General features: G+C 43.0%; 1 protein-coding gene across 4 annotated transcripts in view; it reads left to right on the top strand.

Annotated features, from left to right (window-relative positions):
• CADPS (calcium dependent secretion activator) overlaps nt 1-16,902 on the top strand; it is a 206,374-nt gene that overhangs the window by 127,959 nt on the left and 61,513 nt on the right. For 3 of the 4 annotated variants that reach the window (XM_059856711.1, XM_059856710.1, XM_059856714.1), the window contains 3 exons: nt 8,154-8,255; nt 9,079-9,142; nt 9,878-10,001. In XM_059856711.1, the coding sequence (XP_059712694.1) occupies nt 8,154-8,255; nt 9,079-9,142; nt 9,878-10,001 (290 nt within the window). Of the gene's footprint in view, nt 1-8,153; nt 8,256-9,078; nt 9,143-9,877; nt 10,002-13,325; nt 13,344-16,902 lie in introns of all 4 variants that reach the window. The other variant, XM_059856712.1, reaches the window with a different exon arrangement.

The following is a 16,902-nucleotide window of genomic DNA, read 5'->3' as shown; positions in this document are numbered from 1 at the left end:
TGTCTTGCTGCGACTTAGTTGTCTTTAGCTGACAGTTGACTTCGCATCCGAAAGCTGAAGGTTCGTGTTCCTTCTTGGTCTGTGCCGTCTCTCTGTTGCCTGGGGATTGCAGGAGGCTCTGTGTGGGAGCTGCAAGGCTGCAGCATTGCGCGTTCCCACCAAGGGCAGGCTCTGCTTAACACCCAGCAGTTTGCCATGGAGTCTGCGGGGTGCAGCGTCTGGCTTTTGCTACCAGAAGGTCACAGAAAGGGACCACAGGAGGTCTCGGAGGAAAACGCGACTGCTTATCTTCCATGTCTACTCTAACCAATCTGAATATCTGAGTAGAAGAGTCACGATTTCTTTTCAGAGAGCTGATGAGGCCACATGCATCATGCGTTTGCGAGCTGGCTGGCAGAGAGCGATGGAAAGGCAGTATTTACCCATGCAGTCCTTACTGGCAGTTGTGATGTGTGTAAAGCCATGCTCGCCTTAGCTCTGTCCCTCCCTCCCACCTGCTGTGCCCATACATTGCTCATTGCCTTCTGACTGGCCCTGCTCTCCCCAGGAAACTCACAGCTCATGGCAGAGCTGAAACTTTCTGTGTATAAGTTGTCAAGGTGGCAGACCTGTCCCAGGACCTGGCACAGCACCCAACAGAACATCTTGGAGTGGCCATGTATTGCATTGTTGTTGGGATGCACAGTGGTCTGGGAAAGACTGAACTACAAGACATTTTTGTGTTTAACAAAGGCTTCTTTTTCCATCAAATCTGAAAAAGTGTTGATTTTCCTCATAAAGAAGAGTTCCTTCACTTTTAGACAGTAAACACCCCTGAATGGGTGGTTTAGCTTTCCCCAGGATGAAGTTGGCTGTCAGACAGAATATGCCACCCAGTAATGAAGGTCGAGCAGGGAGATAATTTCATGTGGCTATCAATCTCCTGTATTAGCAGCAGACAGTGATGGAGCTGAGGTGGGCTGTCTGTTTGTATCGTGTTTGCATAAGGTCAGGCAGCAAGACAACAGTCGCTCGCAGTCAGCGGGAAGTGCAGGCAGGCTGTGGATGCTGAGGACAGCCTGAAGGTCAAGGCTGACAGGATGACAGGTGTCATTGTGGGGATGATGCCTCCTCGCCCGTCCAGCCCCCGCTCAGCAGCACTGCCGCGCGCAGCCAGGACGGGAGCAGAGAGGCTGCTGGTGGAAACGCAGCTCCAGCTTGGGGCTGGCCCTGTGGCTGCAGCAGGTGAAGTGGTCAAAATGGGATTTTGTGGACAGTTTGGAGCCCTGTTGCCTTACATGTCAGAGTTTGGTCTCCCCTCTCCTTTGGGCTCATGTATCTTATTCAGAGCCCTGACATGATCTCTCCATACCAAGGTTGTAAATCACTGCTATTTGCATGACAGCCCACATAATTTTTCTTTTAATTTCGTCTTTTTCACAAGTAGAAATAGAGTTAAATGTAAATTACGTGCCCTAAGTTTCACCTCCTGAGACCCCTGACTGTGCAAGTGCAGGGTGAGGAAAACAGGGACTAGCAAGAGCAACATTCACATGATTTACTGTCCTCGGGTACTTGCTCTTCACTGAGACTGAGGAACTCAATGCTTTTTAATTGTTGTGGTCACTCATTAGTTGCTAATGGAGTTTTGTCCACTGGGTATCACAGGAGGCCTTTTGCAAAGACCTAGCATTATGAAAAAACATTATTTCTGATGTATTTACACAGGTGACAGGTAGTGAAGGCACAGAATTATCTAGATATCCAACAACACATGTCATATGTTTATTGATGTCTCTTTGCTTTTGGTGCCACCACTATGTTGCTTTTCTTTATCAAGAGTCCTCCAGAGAACTAGCAAAGGCAAGAGCAGGAATGGTTTTGAAAAGACAGTGTGATTTGGAATAAAATTGTGAAAGGGTAAACCCTCATGGCCACCAAGATCTTTCCCTGCCTTCTCTATCCCTGTTTTCACTGTTCTCATGTCGGAGGGCTGTGGCAGTACTGCCAGTGTTGTTTGACACACGGAGAAGTGATGTGTTAGAGGAGCCTTGCTTCTTCCCTGTCTGCTCATGGGAGAAGTATTGTGCAACAAAAAGTTGAGCTCAGCTTTTCTAGGTCTAAAGTTAGTGCTTCAATCTTGAGCAGTGGCTCCTGTCCCTTGCAAAGAAGTGGCTTTCAGGAATGGCCTTGGTTTCACTTGTGCTTTTTTTTTTTTTATCATTTAGGCATAGAATAGCATTATTTTTAAATTTTAAAGTTAGCAACATGAAAAACTTTTTTTATGCTTGTTAATCCTAAACTTTTAAAACTCAGACTTAAATATTGATCGTTTGCATGCTCAATATTAGCAGACTGAGTTTATCAAAATCAGGATGCTGGACTGAATTCCCTCCAGTCTAATAACAACCAAGTACCAATCTTCTGCAAGTTGTTAAATGACTATTTACCTAGGGTTCAAGCAGCTACAAGTCTCTGTGCTAATTAATTTGGTATATTAGTGACTTCCCTTTCTTCTGTAAACTGTATTTTATGGCCTCAAATTTGTTTTCAAGAAAAAGCATTTTTATTGATTAATGTTACCATTAGCTTTCATTACTGTTTTTACAACTGTAAACCCAGCAGAAACATGCTGCTGTCATAAACCTTCAGGAATTGAAAACTCTGCATGACATACCTGCAATTTTCTCCATTGTATTGTAATTACATATCTGGTCTGTTTCACATAATGATTTCCACACAGCAAGTTGAAACAAAAGAAATACAGGATTATTTCTGTCCCTTAAGCACTAGAAGCACTTTATCACGATATCTTTGTGTGCTCCCCTAGAGCTCTGTGTTGGGTTTCTCGTTCAGATGCCCTGCCCTGGCTGCAGTAAGGCAGGTTCAGTCTGGCAGGGTTCAGTGATGCCCTACCCTGTCATGAGGTGCCAGCTCCATGTCCCATCCAGCGCTGCGCTCAGCCCGTGGTGACACAGCAGGTGCTCCCACTGTCTGTCGGATGGGATGCTCTGCCTGTGCTGAGGAGCTGGCTTGCCAGCCACCAGCAGGTCACCAGCTCAGTGCAGGAGGCTGACAGGATTCATCACAATGGGTGTGGGATGGCAGGGCTCAGAAAGCACCCGGCGCAGTGCGTCAGGGGTGCGGATGGCACACGAGAATCGATGAGCTGTGACTTGGCTCGGCACTGCGGCGTGGAGGAGAGCCCAAGTGAAGGGAAGGCAGGAGTTGGGAGATTAAAGGATTCCCATGCTGGGCAGCACCTCGTGAGCAGCTGGGGCAGTGCCCAGGAGCACTGGGGTGAACAAAGGGCTTCTCACTGATGTTTCCCACATGGTGTGAGTCCCCAGAAGAAAAGGGAGATGGGGAAAATCAATGTTTGCTGAATACACTTTTTTCCTAGGGGTGTAGGCAGGTGGGCTCTCTCAGGTCTGGTCTGCTGGGGGAGATGTGAGAGGCAGCCGTGATCCTGCCCACATCCCCAGAGCCCGTCCTCGTGCAACCGGTGGGACTGTGCAGGCAACTCCTCCCGCGAGGATCCTGTGAAAGCCTCTCCTGACACATGCCGTCCAAGGCACTAATCATTGATGTTTACTGTATAGCTCATATGTGCTGCACCTGGCAACCAGCAAGGGAGCTGAAGGCAGCACGTGTTTTATATTTGAGTTGTTACTTAAAAAATCAAATTATTTGCATCAGTTTTTGACATTGTTTTTTTTCCCTTGGCTCTGCATGCCAGGGCTCACAGTGCGTGCAAAGATCTGTTTGCTACGTGTAAGCAATATTTTCCCCAGTTAAAAAAAAAAAAAAAGTGTAGACAAGTTAAACATAAAAGGTGTAAAAGATGATATGTCTTTTCATTTAGAAGCCGACGTGGTATTTCATGGAGGCTTATGTCAAAGAGATTAACGCGCTGGAGCTATACTGTATATTTATAATTGCATACAAATGCATGCTATTGCTTCATATATTAGTCTTTGTTAAAAAATCATTTTGATATATTTGTTTTAGCAGCATAACTAGCCCTGGGGGCACCGGGTATAATTAGAAAAGGGCATGGGGGGAGGCGGGACTTGTAGAATAAAGCAGTGGCCTTAGGATCACAGGTCCTAATTATAATTTATAATTAACCCCGGAATTTGCACAAACCATCTAAGCTAAACAAGGACTATAATTTTTGCTGTTTAAATTGCAACCCTTTTTTTTTAATTTCACCACCTGCTTTGTTGATGTTGTTGTTTTTGTGGTTTAAAACTAAAAAACATGGGGGGATTAGGAAAGTGGCATTTAAAACTTTTCATATGAAATATTTACTGTGGGAATTTACTAGTTTAGAGCCAACACAGTGAATCTGCAGCAGAAGGAGTGATCTGAAACTTGTTTACTTATAATTAAAAATCTCGTTAGTTATTTTTCTTGCCTTTTTTGCCCTTCTGCTTCCCTCTCTGCCCACAGCTTCTGCCGTACACCTCAAGTCCCCGTGAGCAGGAGCTATAGAGAATTGGATGGAATTGTGTCTCCACACAGATGGAGACATTAATGTTGTTTGTCCAGCTGAATTCATAGACCCAAACCCATTTTGTCCCTCACGCATTTGTATATACCATGTACATCCAAAACTTCTGTTCCACCCTTTTGCTCTCCTCTCACTTCCAATCACTGCTTCAGTGCAATAGTGATGTGGTTGTGGATTGTGTGTGAGAACATCAATTCCTGCAGCTTCGAGAGATGCTGCTCACTGGTGGAGTTGATGCTTCTGTAGATTAGATTTAGATCAGATCAAAATTGAGCTGGAGACCTTTGCTGAAAACAAAATTGCCAGTAAGCATCAGAATGAGCTGTGCAGCTTGAGCTTCTCCTGGGGACTTTTTTAGCCCCATCAGCCATGTACCGAAATTGTCTAGAGCACAGAAGTGAATCTTAAATTACAGTGATGCTAAGCTATATACCCTTTGTGTTCTTGCAAAAGGGAAAATAAATATGTTCCCTCAGAAAGATTATATTTTCAAAGTATATTTGACTTGAATATTTAATTAGGTTTCAAAATTATCGAGCTAATAAATTAAGTGGAAGGCTTTGGGTAGTGTTTTTCCAGTTCTATCTATATCCTGCATTTGTCACTAATTAATGAGTTTCTAATGCTTCAGCTTCTGGGAAGATGAGCAACAAAGATTAACATAACTAGTAAATCCAAAGATGTGCAACTGGGTTATAGTATTTGAAATTTGACAAAAACATCGGAAGTATTATTATTTGTGACATGGCTCAAGATGGGGGATTGTGAGGAAAGCAAAGATGACAGAACTGGTGCTAACCACTGTGACAACAACTTGAAAAGCAGCCGACATGACATCTTTCCTATCATGCTGCCGAAAATGTCAACTTTGTGAAGGACAGTGAGAAAATGGTTTGCCGAAAATCTGAAAGGTAGATTCAAGAGATGCTCATCATGTCAGATGCAATATAGTCCACAGCTGGGTGAGAAAGGGAGTCCTTGCCGTGGTGATGGCTCTCGCTTGGCAGGCCCTTCCAGACATCCACACTGCTCCAAAAATGGCTACAGCTGACCTGTAGATTGTCTCAAGTTTGCATGAGACATGAGGGTGGCTTGTGCTTAGACCCAGCGTGGAGGGACAGGTGGCCAGAGCCACCAGGTTTGTGTCCTCCTGGCTCACAAGAAAGAGGAAGACCAAAGGATTCAGCTTTCCTTGTGTGTGTATGTGTCTGTGTGTCTGTGTGTGTGTGTGAGAGACTTAGGGTCTTGGTTGGCATCCCTTCAGATGTTGTGACTTGGGCAAAAGCCACATTGGCCAGAGGTTTTCTCTCCAGAGCCCGCCCTTTGTCTTTGTGTGGGTCAGTGATGCTTCCAGAGCTGCCACTGCCTGGCCAGGACACACCTGATGCTGTCAGGTCAGCCTGTGCTGGGTGTCCCCCACGAGTTCTTACTTGGTGAGTGCTCTGAGTACAGTGAGAAGCTGAGATTCATGTGAGAGGACTGTGACCCAGCCCAAGCTGTCAGATGCTGCCATTACATCTCACCAGTTGAGGTTATTGATCTAGCAAAGGGTAACACAATTTTCAGACCATTTCCAGTCCCACAGCAAATCACTGCCAGGGCAGGCAGCTTTTACTCCCTCGTTTGTCAGTGCTGATACAATTAACCCAGTGACACTCTGAGCTGTTGTGGGTACAGGGCAAGGACCAAATGCCAAAAGTCAAATGAGGGTTTCAACCCTGCACCTTAATATATGGTATTTATTGTGGTCTGCCTTGAATTATCTCTCTCTGCCTGGGAGCAAACCAGGCACTGTGAGGTGCACAGCATCACAAAAGGCACGGACATCTCTATCTGAATATTAAATATTTTATGGAACTTTGCAATAAATTATATTAAGCATGTTAAGACATTAATTTTTGTTCAATATCTAATTTGGTTTTTTTTGTGCCTTGCTCATTTTTTCAAAATAACTGGTACTAATTAGTTACTAATGAGACCAGATCCATACTTCCAAAATTGTTTATGAAATGTGTTCCCCAACTGAGACATTTTATCCAAGTTTCAGCCTAAATCTTTTTTTCCTGTTTTTTTCCTTAATACACAACTGAATTTGGCAAATAATCAAATAAAGATTCTGATTAAATGCTGTTTAACTTTAAATACATGCCCTGGTATTCAAGTATTTTTCTGTGTCCATGCTGCAAGTTTTATTTAATGTATATTTAGCTTTAAAATTTTGCAGTAAATATCATCTACGGTTTGCAAGTTCCTCTTCCCAAATGTTTTAATGGTTTATTCACCTGTGTTGGAATATCAGAGTTCATATTTATGATATTAAGAGCTTAGTAAATGTAGGGTCGAGGAGAAGTGATTGCACAGATTTTATAGATTTTAATTTTTTTATAGATTTTTTTTTTCTTTTTAAGTTTAGGGCCTTTGATTTTTTAAGAGGAAAATAAAGCCAACCAATTAACCCCTGACAGGAGGTTCATTAGAAGCTTTGTAATCCCTTGCCAAGTCTTTTGTAAAGCCAAACCAGTCTAGTACTGCGGATTTATGCAGCTTAAGCTGAACACTGGGGGAGGCCTTTAAGTAAGAACATTTGTTCAATTTTAAGATGTCTTACATTACCTCAAGATTGCCTGTGCCAGCAGAGTTGCCCAGGAGCACACAAATCCTGAGACTTTGCTCTGCAGCAATGGAAGCAGAGCCAATGATTGTGTGCCTGGCCGATCCCTTTGGTGGATGGGTGGATCAGACTCGCTCCCTCCTCGCACCTGGGATGCTCTGCACAGCAGGTTTTGCCATGTGAGTGTGGGGGAGAAGGAGGGGATTGGGTGGGTTGGCACCAGCAGAGGTACAGGACAGAAGAACACAGGGATCAGGGCATTATCCAGCCCCCAGGAAGAGCCTTAGCAGGGATTGTCTGCACACTGTGCTCCGTGAAAGATGAGAAATACCCCAAGGCAGCAGGACCTGGGTGTCTCACAACACACTCCTGTGCACTCCTCAAACAGAGGGGCATCAAGTAGTCTGAGAAAATTTGAGATAAATTGCATAATGTGTTAGTTTTTATAAATTAAAATTGAACTACTGAAGAGGCATTGCATTTCCAATGCAAAATGCATGTCACTCTTCAGGCACATTTCAGCAGAATGTATTGAAGATGGTTCACTTCAAGAAACCTCTATAATGGGGTGATTCAGCAGCTAGGAAAGAGTGCAGGATTTTATATTATGTTTATATAAATGTCATTGATATTCTTTTATACTGTGAATTGTGTTAAATTAGCAGCTGAATTTTTCTGGAGAAATTCAGTCCCTATTTTGCCAGCAACTGGCTCAATCCTGACATGAGAGCTGGCATTGCACTCCCTGCATATACCTGTATTTTGAGGGAAATCTGCTTTCCCCAACTTCTTTAATAATGAAAATAAGGGGGGGGGGGGGGGTGTCCACATCCAGATCATCACTGTGAGAGAGGATACTTGTTTATTTTTTTTGTTTTTGATACTTTGGCAGCGGTGCTGCTGCAGCCACCCCTCTGTCGGCATGGCACATCCTCTGTCCCAGGTCTCACAGTTGCTGAGGGTCCTTTTGGAAAGGACAGTGTGCTGTGGGATGAGGTCCCCGGGTGCTGAGGTGGAGTCTGAGTCATTGTGGCATTTCTCCTGCAGGCCTGACGGGATAGGAACTGTGACTGTGGACGAGAAAGAGCGTTTCGAAGAGATCAAGGAGCGGCTCCGGGTGCTGCTGGAGAACCAGATCACACATTTCAGGTAAAGGCACAGAGCCCAGGCTGAATGCGAGAGGAATGATTTCCTCACAGCTCCCTCCTATAAGCAGCAAAGCCAAAAGGCAGGTTTTGAATGCACACAGGAATTTTGCATAAGTGACACAGACCTACACAGGGCAGTGAAGCATGTTTATAGCTGGCGTGTGATTTTAAATATATATCCTTTAAAGGATATTTCAAACCATCTTGTTCCCATAGGCATGGTAAAGCTGTGGATTTTGTCTAAAATATAACAACAAAAAATCCCTTTCCTCTTATTTCTCTGTTCCTCTCTGCTCAGTTATAACCCATTTACCTTCTCCTAGTATTGACAGGCAGGGCTTTCTGCAGGGATGTTACAGTATGGAAAAAACCCCCCCCAAAAAAAGAGATTAATGGCCCCCAGCACACTGGTCAGGTCAGGCAGGCTGTGCACATTCACACACAGATGGGTGATGTGCATTACCTACACCCTGGTGCATTGCCAGGTCTCCAGCTGGAAATAAATGTCCTTTCCAGAGGGTCGTTTTTTCCCCCCATCTTTAGAAGAAGATGGTATTATCTCTCTAAGGAGGTCTAAAAACTCTCCAGGTGACACCCAGATTTAAGAAACTGCTAAAACTATTAGCTTATTACTAACCCATATTCTCTTTTGCTACCTTAGTCTACACCCACAAAGCCTTTCAGAAAGTTACCCTATAGAAAGACTGCTCATTCCAGGCAGAGACTAGAGAATTGCTTGGACAGACTTAGGAAAGCATCTTTATGGCTCAGGAAAGGTTTTCATGTGCACTTGGTCTAATGCTAAGATGGTGTGCTTTTTCTAGGTACTGCTTCCCATTTGGCCGTCCAGAGGGTGCACTGAAAGCCACTCTGTCACTGCTGGAAAGGGTAAGCACAGAAACAGCAGAGAGTAATTAAATTGACCTGTTCTCATGTATCCTTCCATCTCAAAAAGCTTGAGGAGCTGTCAGCTTTGCATAGGACACATAATTAATGATATCTCATGCTGAAATGTGGGGCTTAGGTGTGGTTGGTGTCTCCTGCCTCAGCTGAGAAGCAGGTGTGTAGCCTGACCACTAAAGGCACAATATTCTGTGTCTGTGTTGTCAGGTAAGGGTGAGGGGTCTGCCTGGCAAAGATCCACGTCACAGACCCTTGGCAGCAATGCCTGGCTGCTGCTTGGTGAAATTCCCATCTTGAGGCAGACTTGTTCCCTCTGGATGTGTAAAACCTGCTCACAATGATCCTCCTCCCCATCTCCACTCCAAAATCCTTCCCACCTCTGCTAAGCTACAGTATGGCCAAGTCCAGACCCAAACCCAAGTCAGTCAGTAGAGCCTGGGAAGGGCAAAACGTTGCTTGGCACTGGGCAAGTTGTGATAGATCTTAATGTCATACACAAAAAATCATCACAGGCTTCAGGGCATGCCATACGGTGTAAATACAGAAGGGGAATAATACAGTCCCTCATCTTAGGCTGGCCAAGGTGACCTTGTAGTGAGTCCTGTGATTGTTCACATGCCCTGAGAGCCACACAGCACTAGTATAGGAATGGATGTTTGTGCTGGGCTTGGAGAAAAGCAGTTCTGTGTGCCACAACAAATCAGATTTTCTTGTGTCAAGGTTCTGATGAAAGACATAGTTACTCCGGTCCCTCAAGAGGAGGTAAAAACAGTCATCCGTAAATGCTTGGAGCAAGCAGCTCTAGTCAATTATACTCGACTATCAGAGTATGCCAAAATTGAAGGTAAGGCTCTTTCTTTCTGAAATTACAATTTTTCTTATGTTTCTAGGTGGCAACTTAGGTGGCTGGGAGCTCTTTAAAAAAAGCTCATTTGCTATTTACTCTCTTGTCGGTAAAACTTGTGATTCAGAATCATTTTTGTGGTGTTGGCTTCGGAAGCAGTTAAGAATGGAAGCTATGCAAATCATTTCTTTTTCTGGAAAGGAGAGAGGAAACAGTTAAAAAGAACTGTAGCTTTTTTTCCTTTGATCGTTAGTGCATTTGGCCAGTGGTGCAGTATTCAGACTCACGTCGTGGTTTTAAAAAACAAATTGAAAAATACTTGGGATGTCATCTTTACAGCTGAAGGTATACTGCAGCTAATTGCTTGTGACACTTCAGGAGACAAATGAAAAATAAAAAGCTGAAAAACTGTTTGATCTATGTTTAATCATTTGTAGCCAATTTAAAATGTCTTTTTTTCTGGGTGTGTTTCATTGTCTTTGCAGTTTGCATTGCAGTCATTGATCAGTGATCCCATACTTGCATCGGATTTCTTTCTTGTCACTCTGAATCTGGCAAAGCTGATATTTTTGACCTTTTAAGTTATGGGAGAATAATAACCAGTGACCAGAGACACATGTAGCCATCAAAAAGACATTTTAAAGTTTGCTGGAGGATATGTGTTACTGAAGCTCTATGATTCAGTCGTTCTTTATATGTTATCAGTTTATGTTGGTACCTTGTTGGCTGCTGTTCCCAACTTCAAACTCCCACCCAACTTTTTCCAAGTTCCCAGTTACTTAAACCTGTGTCTTCCAGATGAATGGTATGTTCTGCTCTAGACTCTGGGTTTCTGTCGTGTGTGGTGTGAAGCTTTCCCACAGCCAAGATTATTGTTGTGTGCTTATAGGACAATATTGAGAGGAGACAAAAAAACCCCAAACTAAAACTCCCTCTGATTTGTTCTTCGTTCTTGTTTACATGAAAAATTGGGTTGTTATTATATGGCAAATTGTCCAGGTTCTGTACATGACATGTGCTCTCTTTTTCCATTTTTTTTCTGTCTAATGATGCAAATTGTGTACCAGTGGTAATGAATTCATTGTTATGCATCCAGTGAGAAACACTTAAGAATTGGGCACTAAAAGGATGTTTACCAACTCTTGACTTGGTAATGAGTGACAAAAATAGAGAAGGAACGAAGGTTTCATAAGCACTGTATTATCAGGCAATTTATCGAAGTACTCGACTTCAGAGGATACTTTAATTGGTGTATTCTGTAAAATGCAATGTTTAAATATACTTGACAAGGATGGAGAAGGACTGAGAATCAAAAACAGCTTTTCTGTTGATGGATGCTTCTAGCCAGGGCTGGCTCCCTTAGGTTCTCTGTATAAATATCACTAACTCGTTGGTAAGATTTGCTCTCTTCTTTCAGATAAATCTATGCAAAAACAAACTTTATGATCTGTAAGTAAAAATGCATTCATTTCCAAAGTAGAACAGTTAGTGTGTATTTTTCCTTTTGTGCCTCAATTCTTCTTGGTTGTGTTAATTATCTGCACTCTCTTTTTGCACTGTGACTTTTAGGTCTGGGAATACTTTGAAGCAACAAACCTATTTTTTTTTCCAGCTGCCTTTTCAGAGAAATAGTTCATTCCACACTATCTGCTCTCTTCTGCTTTTCTCCTCCTTTATCTGTGATTGGCCACAGCCACTTTTTGATGCTATTTCTACAAAAGTGGTTGTAACACCAATTTCCAAGCATGCTGGGATTGTTAATTTGAACAACCCAACATCCGCCAGCTGCATGCATCAGGTTTTCTCTCATGAGCATAGTCCACTGCATATTCAAATACTTCCTTAGAAGAGCAAATGACAAGTTTACCTTGCTGAGACACATTCCTGTTCACTGGACATGGCTTTGAAATCTTGCTTTTGAATGACAGTTGAATAGCCACATGTAAGGCCCTTTTGTCAGAAATGCAGAACCAAATCAGTGGCAGCAGTGCTTAAGGCTATGCTTATGAAGAAATACCTGTGAAAGCCTTAGATACTGAAGGCTGAAATCCTTAGTATCTTGGAGCCTTAAACCAATGATAATCTATTTCCCTCTATTCATGATGTTTTGATCATTATATTCTTGCAAACAGTTCAGAGCAAACCTCTAGAGTCATGGTCACAGCCTCTCTTGTGACTCATGGGCATGCTGAATGGTTAATCCAGTAGATCTCAAATTTTAACCCTCCTTTTTATTTTTCTTTCTTTTTTTTTTTTTCTTCTTTTTATCCTGTGTGTATCCCAAAATACTCTGTGGCTTTCCTTTTAACCTGATATGAAGTTTTCCTCTGACCTATAGCCTGTAACCTCTTTACCTCTGACCTAAGCCTCTTGCATGCCCAAATCCTCTTTTATAGGGAAAAAGAGAGAAATGTATGAGCATCCTGTCTTCTGCTTGGCCTCTCAAGTGATGGATTTAACCATTCGTGAGTACCTACCACCCTCCTCTCCATGCTGTCCTCACTTTCTCTGTTCTCATTACCTCAAGAAAGTCCAGATCCAAACCAACTCACTCTCCTTGCTTCAAGTCTTTTAGCATTGGCTTGTCTGTTGCTTCTGTCTGTGAAACCCAGTGTGAGAAGTCCAGTCACTTTCTATCAGCCTAAACCAGGTTAGACAATTAACCCATCTGTTTGTGACAAACTCAGACTGTCTGTAAGTTTTTTCAGTTCTTCTTTATGTCCGTGACCTGAATGCATTTTTACTTTGCTTCTGTGTAACCCCAGTTTGTAAAGTGCTTGTCACTGGTACACAATCAAAAGGTAGCAGCTACATTGTGGAGAAGTGAGCTAGAGGTCAGATAAAGGACACTTGGAAAAAGCCATCCCTTTGCCTGCGTATAAAATCTTTACCCAATCCTGTGTATAAGATCGTATAAGGCTGTCCTTTCTCTGTACATCAGATCTTAATGTCTCCTGTCTGTTAGCTCTCAGCGAAAGGATGCACTCTACTTGCTCTCCTCCTCGATTTTTTTACTTACTCCTTTGCACCGAGGTCTGGAGGGGACACCCCGACCCTGCTGTCACTCGGAGACCCCCTCTGTGTCCTCAGAGCTCTCCCTCTCTGGTTTTCTATTTGTGCAGCGTTTTCTCTCCGTGAAAGGAGCTTCCTTTGGTAACCCCATGCTCGGGGGGGCGGGGGGCGAGACGGGGCGACTTTTCTTTTTTTCTAATGTCATATATCACGCATAACTGGGGGGCTGTGCGGTCCACTTGCTCATTAATCCTGCATATCTGTTCTTGTTTCTCTCTTTTCTCTCCTTGTTGCTTTCTCTCTTTCATATAGAGAATCAAAAGGACGCAGGTGAACAATTGTATATGCATTATAAATTGTTAGGACTGTTGAGTTATATTTATTTTGTTTTCTATTTTCATAGCTCCTTAAGATATGTTCTCCTTCAGGCTGAAAATGGAGATGCATTGATACTTAAGGAGTTAATTTGTGCTGTCTACATAATCTCCTTTTCCTCCTTTCATAGAATAGAGTGTAGATTTAAAATACCCTGTAGAGATGTAGTGCCTTCTTAGGAGACAGTTGTAGAGGAGAATCTAGTCTTTGTAAAGAGAAGGTTTCTTGTTTTTCAAAAGAACTGCAGCTCATTTTGGGTGAAAAAATGTTGGTGATTTGGCCATTAATTTTCCACACCTAACAAGCACATTTATAAGTAAACTAACGTTCATTTTTGGTTTTCATACCTTCTGTTTTCTGCCCTGATGGGAGGACTGGGTTTTTCTTTATTTCTTTATTCCTATTTATTTGTTAATGTGTAAAAAACAATCTGGTGGGACAGAAGTCATGTTTGTCTCTCGTTTATAACCTGTGGTGACATGTAACAAGGCAAAGGCTCAGCTCAAGTGCACCTCTCTGCAAAAGGGATGGTGGAGCTCTGCAGCCCCTCTGCTCGTTTCTGTTGTATCCCAGAGTCCTAGTTCCAAAGTCCTTGAAACTTGAACTGTTCATTTCTTTTTGTGAGTAGATTGTTCTGTTTTGTGGGGGGAAAAAGAAAGGATCTGGTTGATTTCAGCTCTATTTGCACAGAGAAATTGCTTTAGAAGAGCAGTACAAGAGGCTGGGCCAGGTTCTGGCTTCCCCAGACCTCCTCAGCTCAAATTTGGCCCATAATCTATTGCCTCATAGTAAGATGAATTGTAAATAGCAATCAATATTTAGAATATGGAGACTAATTTTTTCTTACATATATGAAAGGTGCAAATAAACAAAAGTAAATAGAACAGTCCCAATTATTACCATTAACTGTAAATATTAGAGTGAGCACAGGCTGTTGTGCATTAAGCACAATAACTGCATGGAGCATCGTGCTTGCTGCAGCAACCTGTCACATGCCTGCAGTTTAGAAGTTCAGAATGACATTCCTGTGCCCCAGCTTGTTTAAAAATAACCTGTTTCTTCCCAATGCTTGGAGCAAGTGAAAGGACACAGGGAGTTGTGACTCCACTGCTTTGTGCCCACAAATCTGCCTTGGTTTTAAATAAAAAATTTTCAGGCAAGGTCAGCAGGACTCACTTGAAACTGGTTCCTCAGCTTAAGTGGAGTCAAAAGTGACTGGGGTTTGGCCTGACTTTTTTATTTTGCCAGAAGCAAGAATAAAAATAATACCCTGAAAACAACTTCTTAAACACACAAATGTTACCCTTTAGTTCTCCTTTCTCCTGAGAAATGTGTAGTCTCTTGCCTTGCATTAAAATATTGAAATAGGACATTAAACAGGGAATTGCTCTAAAAGAATTTAAAATAAATTACTTCAATTATTAATCAGACAAAGCTACAAACACTCAGATTAATAATTGTAACCTTTTAATAAATGTTCATTTATGTATACATAATTATTTTAGAAAATAATAAGTTCTCCATCCCTTATGCACACGGATCCCATGAACACAAGTGCCACTTGACACTGCTGGAGTTCGGTACAGGCAGCTTCAGAGGTGATGCCAGCCAAGGCAGAATTGTCAGTTTGACAATTGATTGTGTTTGGTATAAGACTGGGGGGAGGGAGTTCAGTTTTCAGGCTGAGTAATTCTCATATTGCAATTTAGGTTTGGTCTCTGTAAGGAGAGGTTTCTCGTGGTAGTGCTGAGTTGGTGCACAGAGATGAGCAGTGAAGGAGACAGATCTCACCTCGGTGCTTAGTGCCAGAGTGTGGGTGGCAGAGCAGTGGGACATCTCATGGAAAGTAGCTGGAGTGCAGAGGGATCTACTGAAGTCCTATCGCTCTGTCCCCAAGGCAAATTGAGCTATCCAAAAATACCAGGATTTTGCTTGTCCAGCAGCAGCTCAGCTCCATCCCCTGTGCAGGGAAGGAGTTTCCCAGGGCACCACACCTCGCTGTGCTGCACGGCTGGCACACTCTGTCCTCCCTGGGTGGCCTCCTGGGGAAGCTCAGCCCCAGTTGAAAACACACTCAGTGCTGATGCCAGGTGAGTGTGGAGCTGGAACTCGCTCAGTTCAGGGGTCAGTGCTGCCCACGGAGCACCGAGGGGCAGCTGCAGTGCCTGTACAGAGGCAGACATCTCTCAGGTGCCTGTGTCAGGCTGGGGACCTGGGTGTCCCCATAGGAGAGGGACTGAGCACGGCAGCTTGGGCGGCACCAGCCCGAGCTGGCACCAGCCATGGAGCATCTGGGTGGTACACTCGCCCCAGCAGGCATGGAAGGCATCCTGCACCGAGGCAGCGGGAGCAGGAGAGCTTGGTTTCAGACTAGAGCAGCACAGCAGGTTGTTAAGGAGCAGTGCCATTTTCCAAGGCAGTTGTACTGGCCCTTGTCACAGTCCCATGCTCACTTTACGTCACTCGCCTTCCCTGTTTCTGGATCTCAGCCTGGGAAGCTCTGTGCACGTATCTGTAACTCAGCTGAGGAGCTGAGCTGCCTCTCAATTGACCAGGTCCAAGGCAAGGAGAGGTCCTGTGTGATCTGTCAGCCCAGCCCCTGCTGGCCAATCACTCCAGAATTTGTGATAAATCACAAAGCTTAAAAAGAAAATAAAATTGCATTGTTTGAGTAAATAAAAATGTAAAATATATGAAAATATCCATCTTTGTGTGCAGGAGTGGAGGCTGAAGTCATTAGTAAATCCTATGCTTTCATTCAGGCATGACTATAACCTGTATCCATGTGTGCTGAAATGCTGCTTTATTTGGTTCATTCCTTGAAGTGGCATTGGGCTGTGTTTAACAAAGAATCGTTACACAGCTTTCAAGATTTCCTCTTGACTTTTCAAAGGCAGTGTCTAAAGCAGTGCAAAGTTATTGCAACAGCTTCAAAAATTCAGAGATCTGCATTCTGACATTTTCTTTCTATGAGTCTCCCACCAGCTGCAGGAGCAACTTGCTGCTTGGGGCATGAGACACAATTCAGATACGCACAGATTCTTCACTAGGCTCAATAATCATTAGAAAATCAGGAGAGCAGGGAGAGCAGTTCTCTCTTCAGTATATTGAGGTTTTGAGGTAAATTAGCATCTCTTTCTGAATTTAAAAAAAAAAAAAATCTTTCCTTTAAAACAAACCATCTTATTTTGAGAGAAAAAATACCATTACTGAAATCCCTTTCAGATACACGCAAATTAATTTCATGAGTATAATAGAAGGTTGCCCTGCCTTGTCCTTGGGCTAAAAGTTCCTTATGCTTTATAGTTGTATTGAGAACAGCAGCTTTTTGTATCATTTTGATACAAAAGTGTCTCACAATTGAATGCACACATAGCACTTGGATGCTAAAGCCTTTGGCAACGGTCATTTATTTTTAATTATTATGAGGAAATTATTGAATCAGTGGCTATGCTTTTAAAAAATATGAAAAGTCAATAATTTTCTTCTCCTATTGCAAGCGTAATTCTTAATG

Source organism: Haemorhous mexicanus, chromosome 11, assembly GCF_027477595.1.
Source record: "Haemorhous mexicanus isolate bHaeMex1 chromosome 11, bHaeMex1.pri, whole genome shotgun sequence".
Classification (NCBI taxonomy): Eukaryota; Metazoa; Chordata; class Aves; order Passeriformes; family Fringillidae; genus Haemorhous; species Haemorhous mexicanus.
This window is presented reverse-complemented; position numbering and strand designations above follow the sequence as displayed.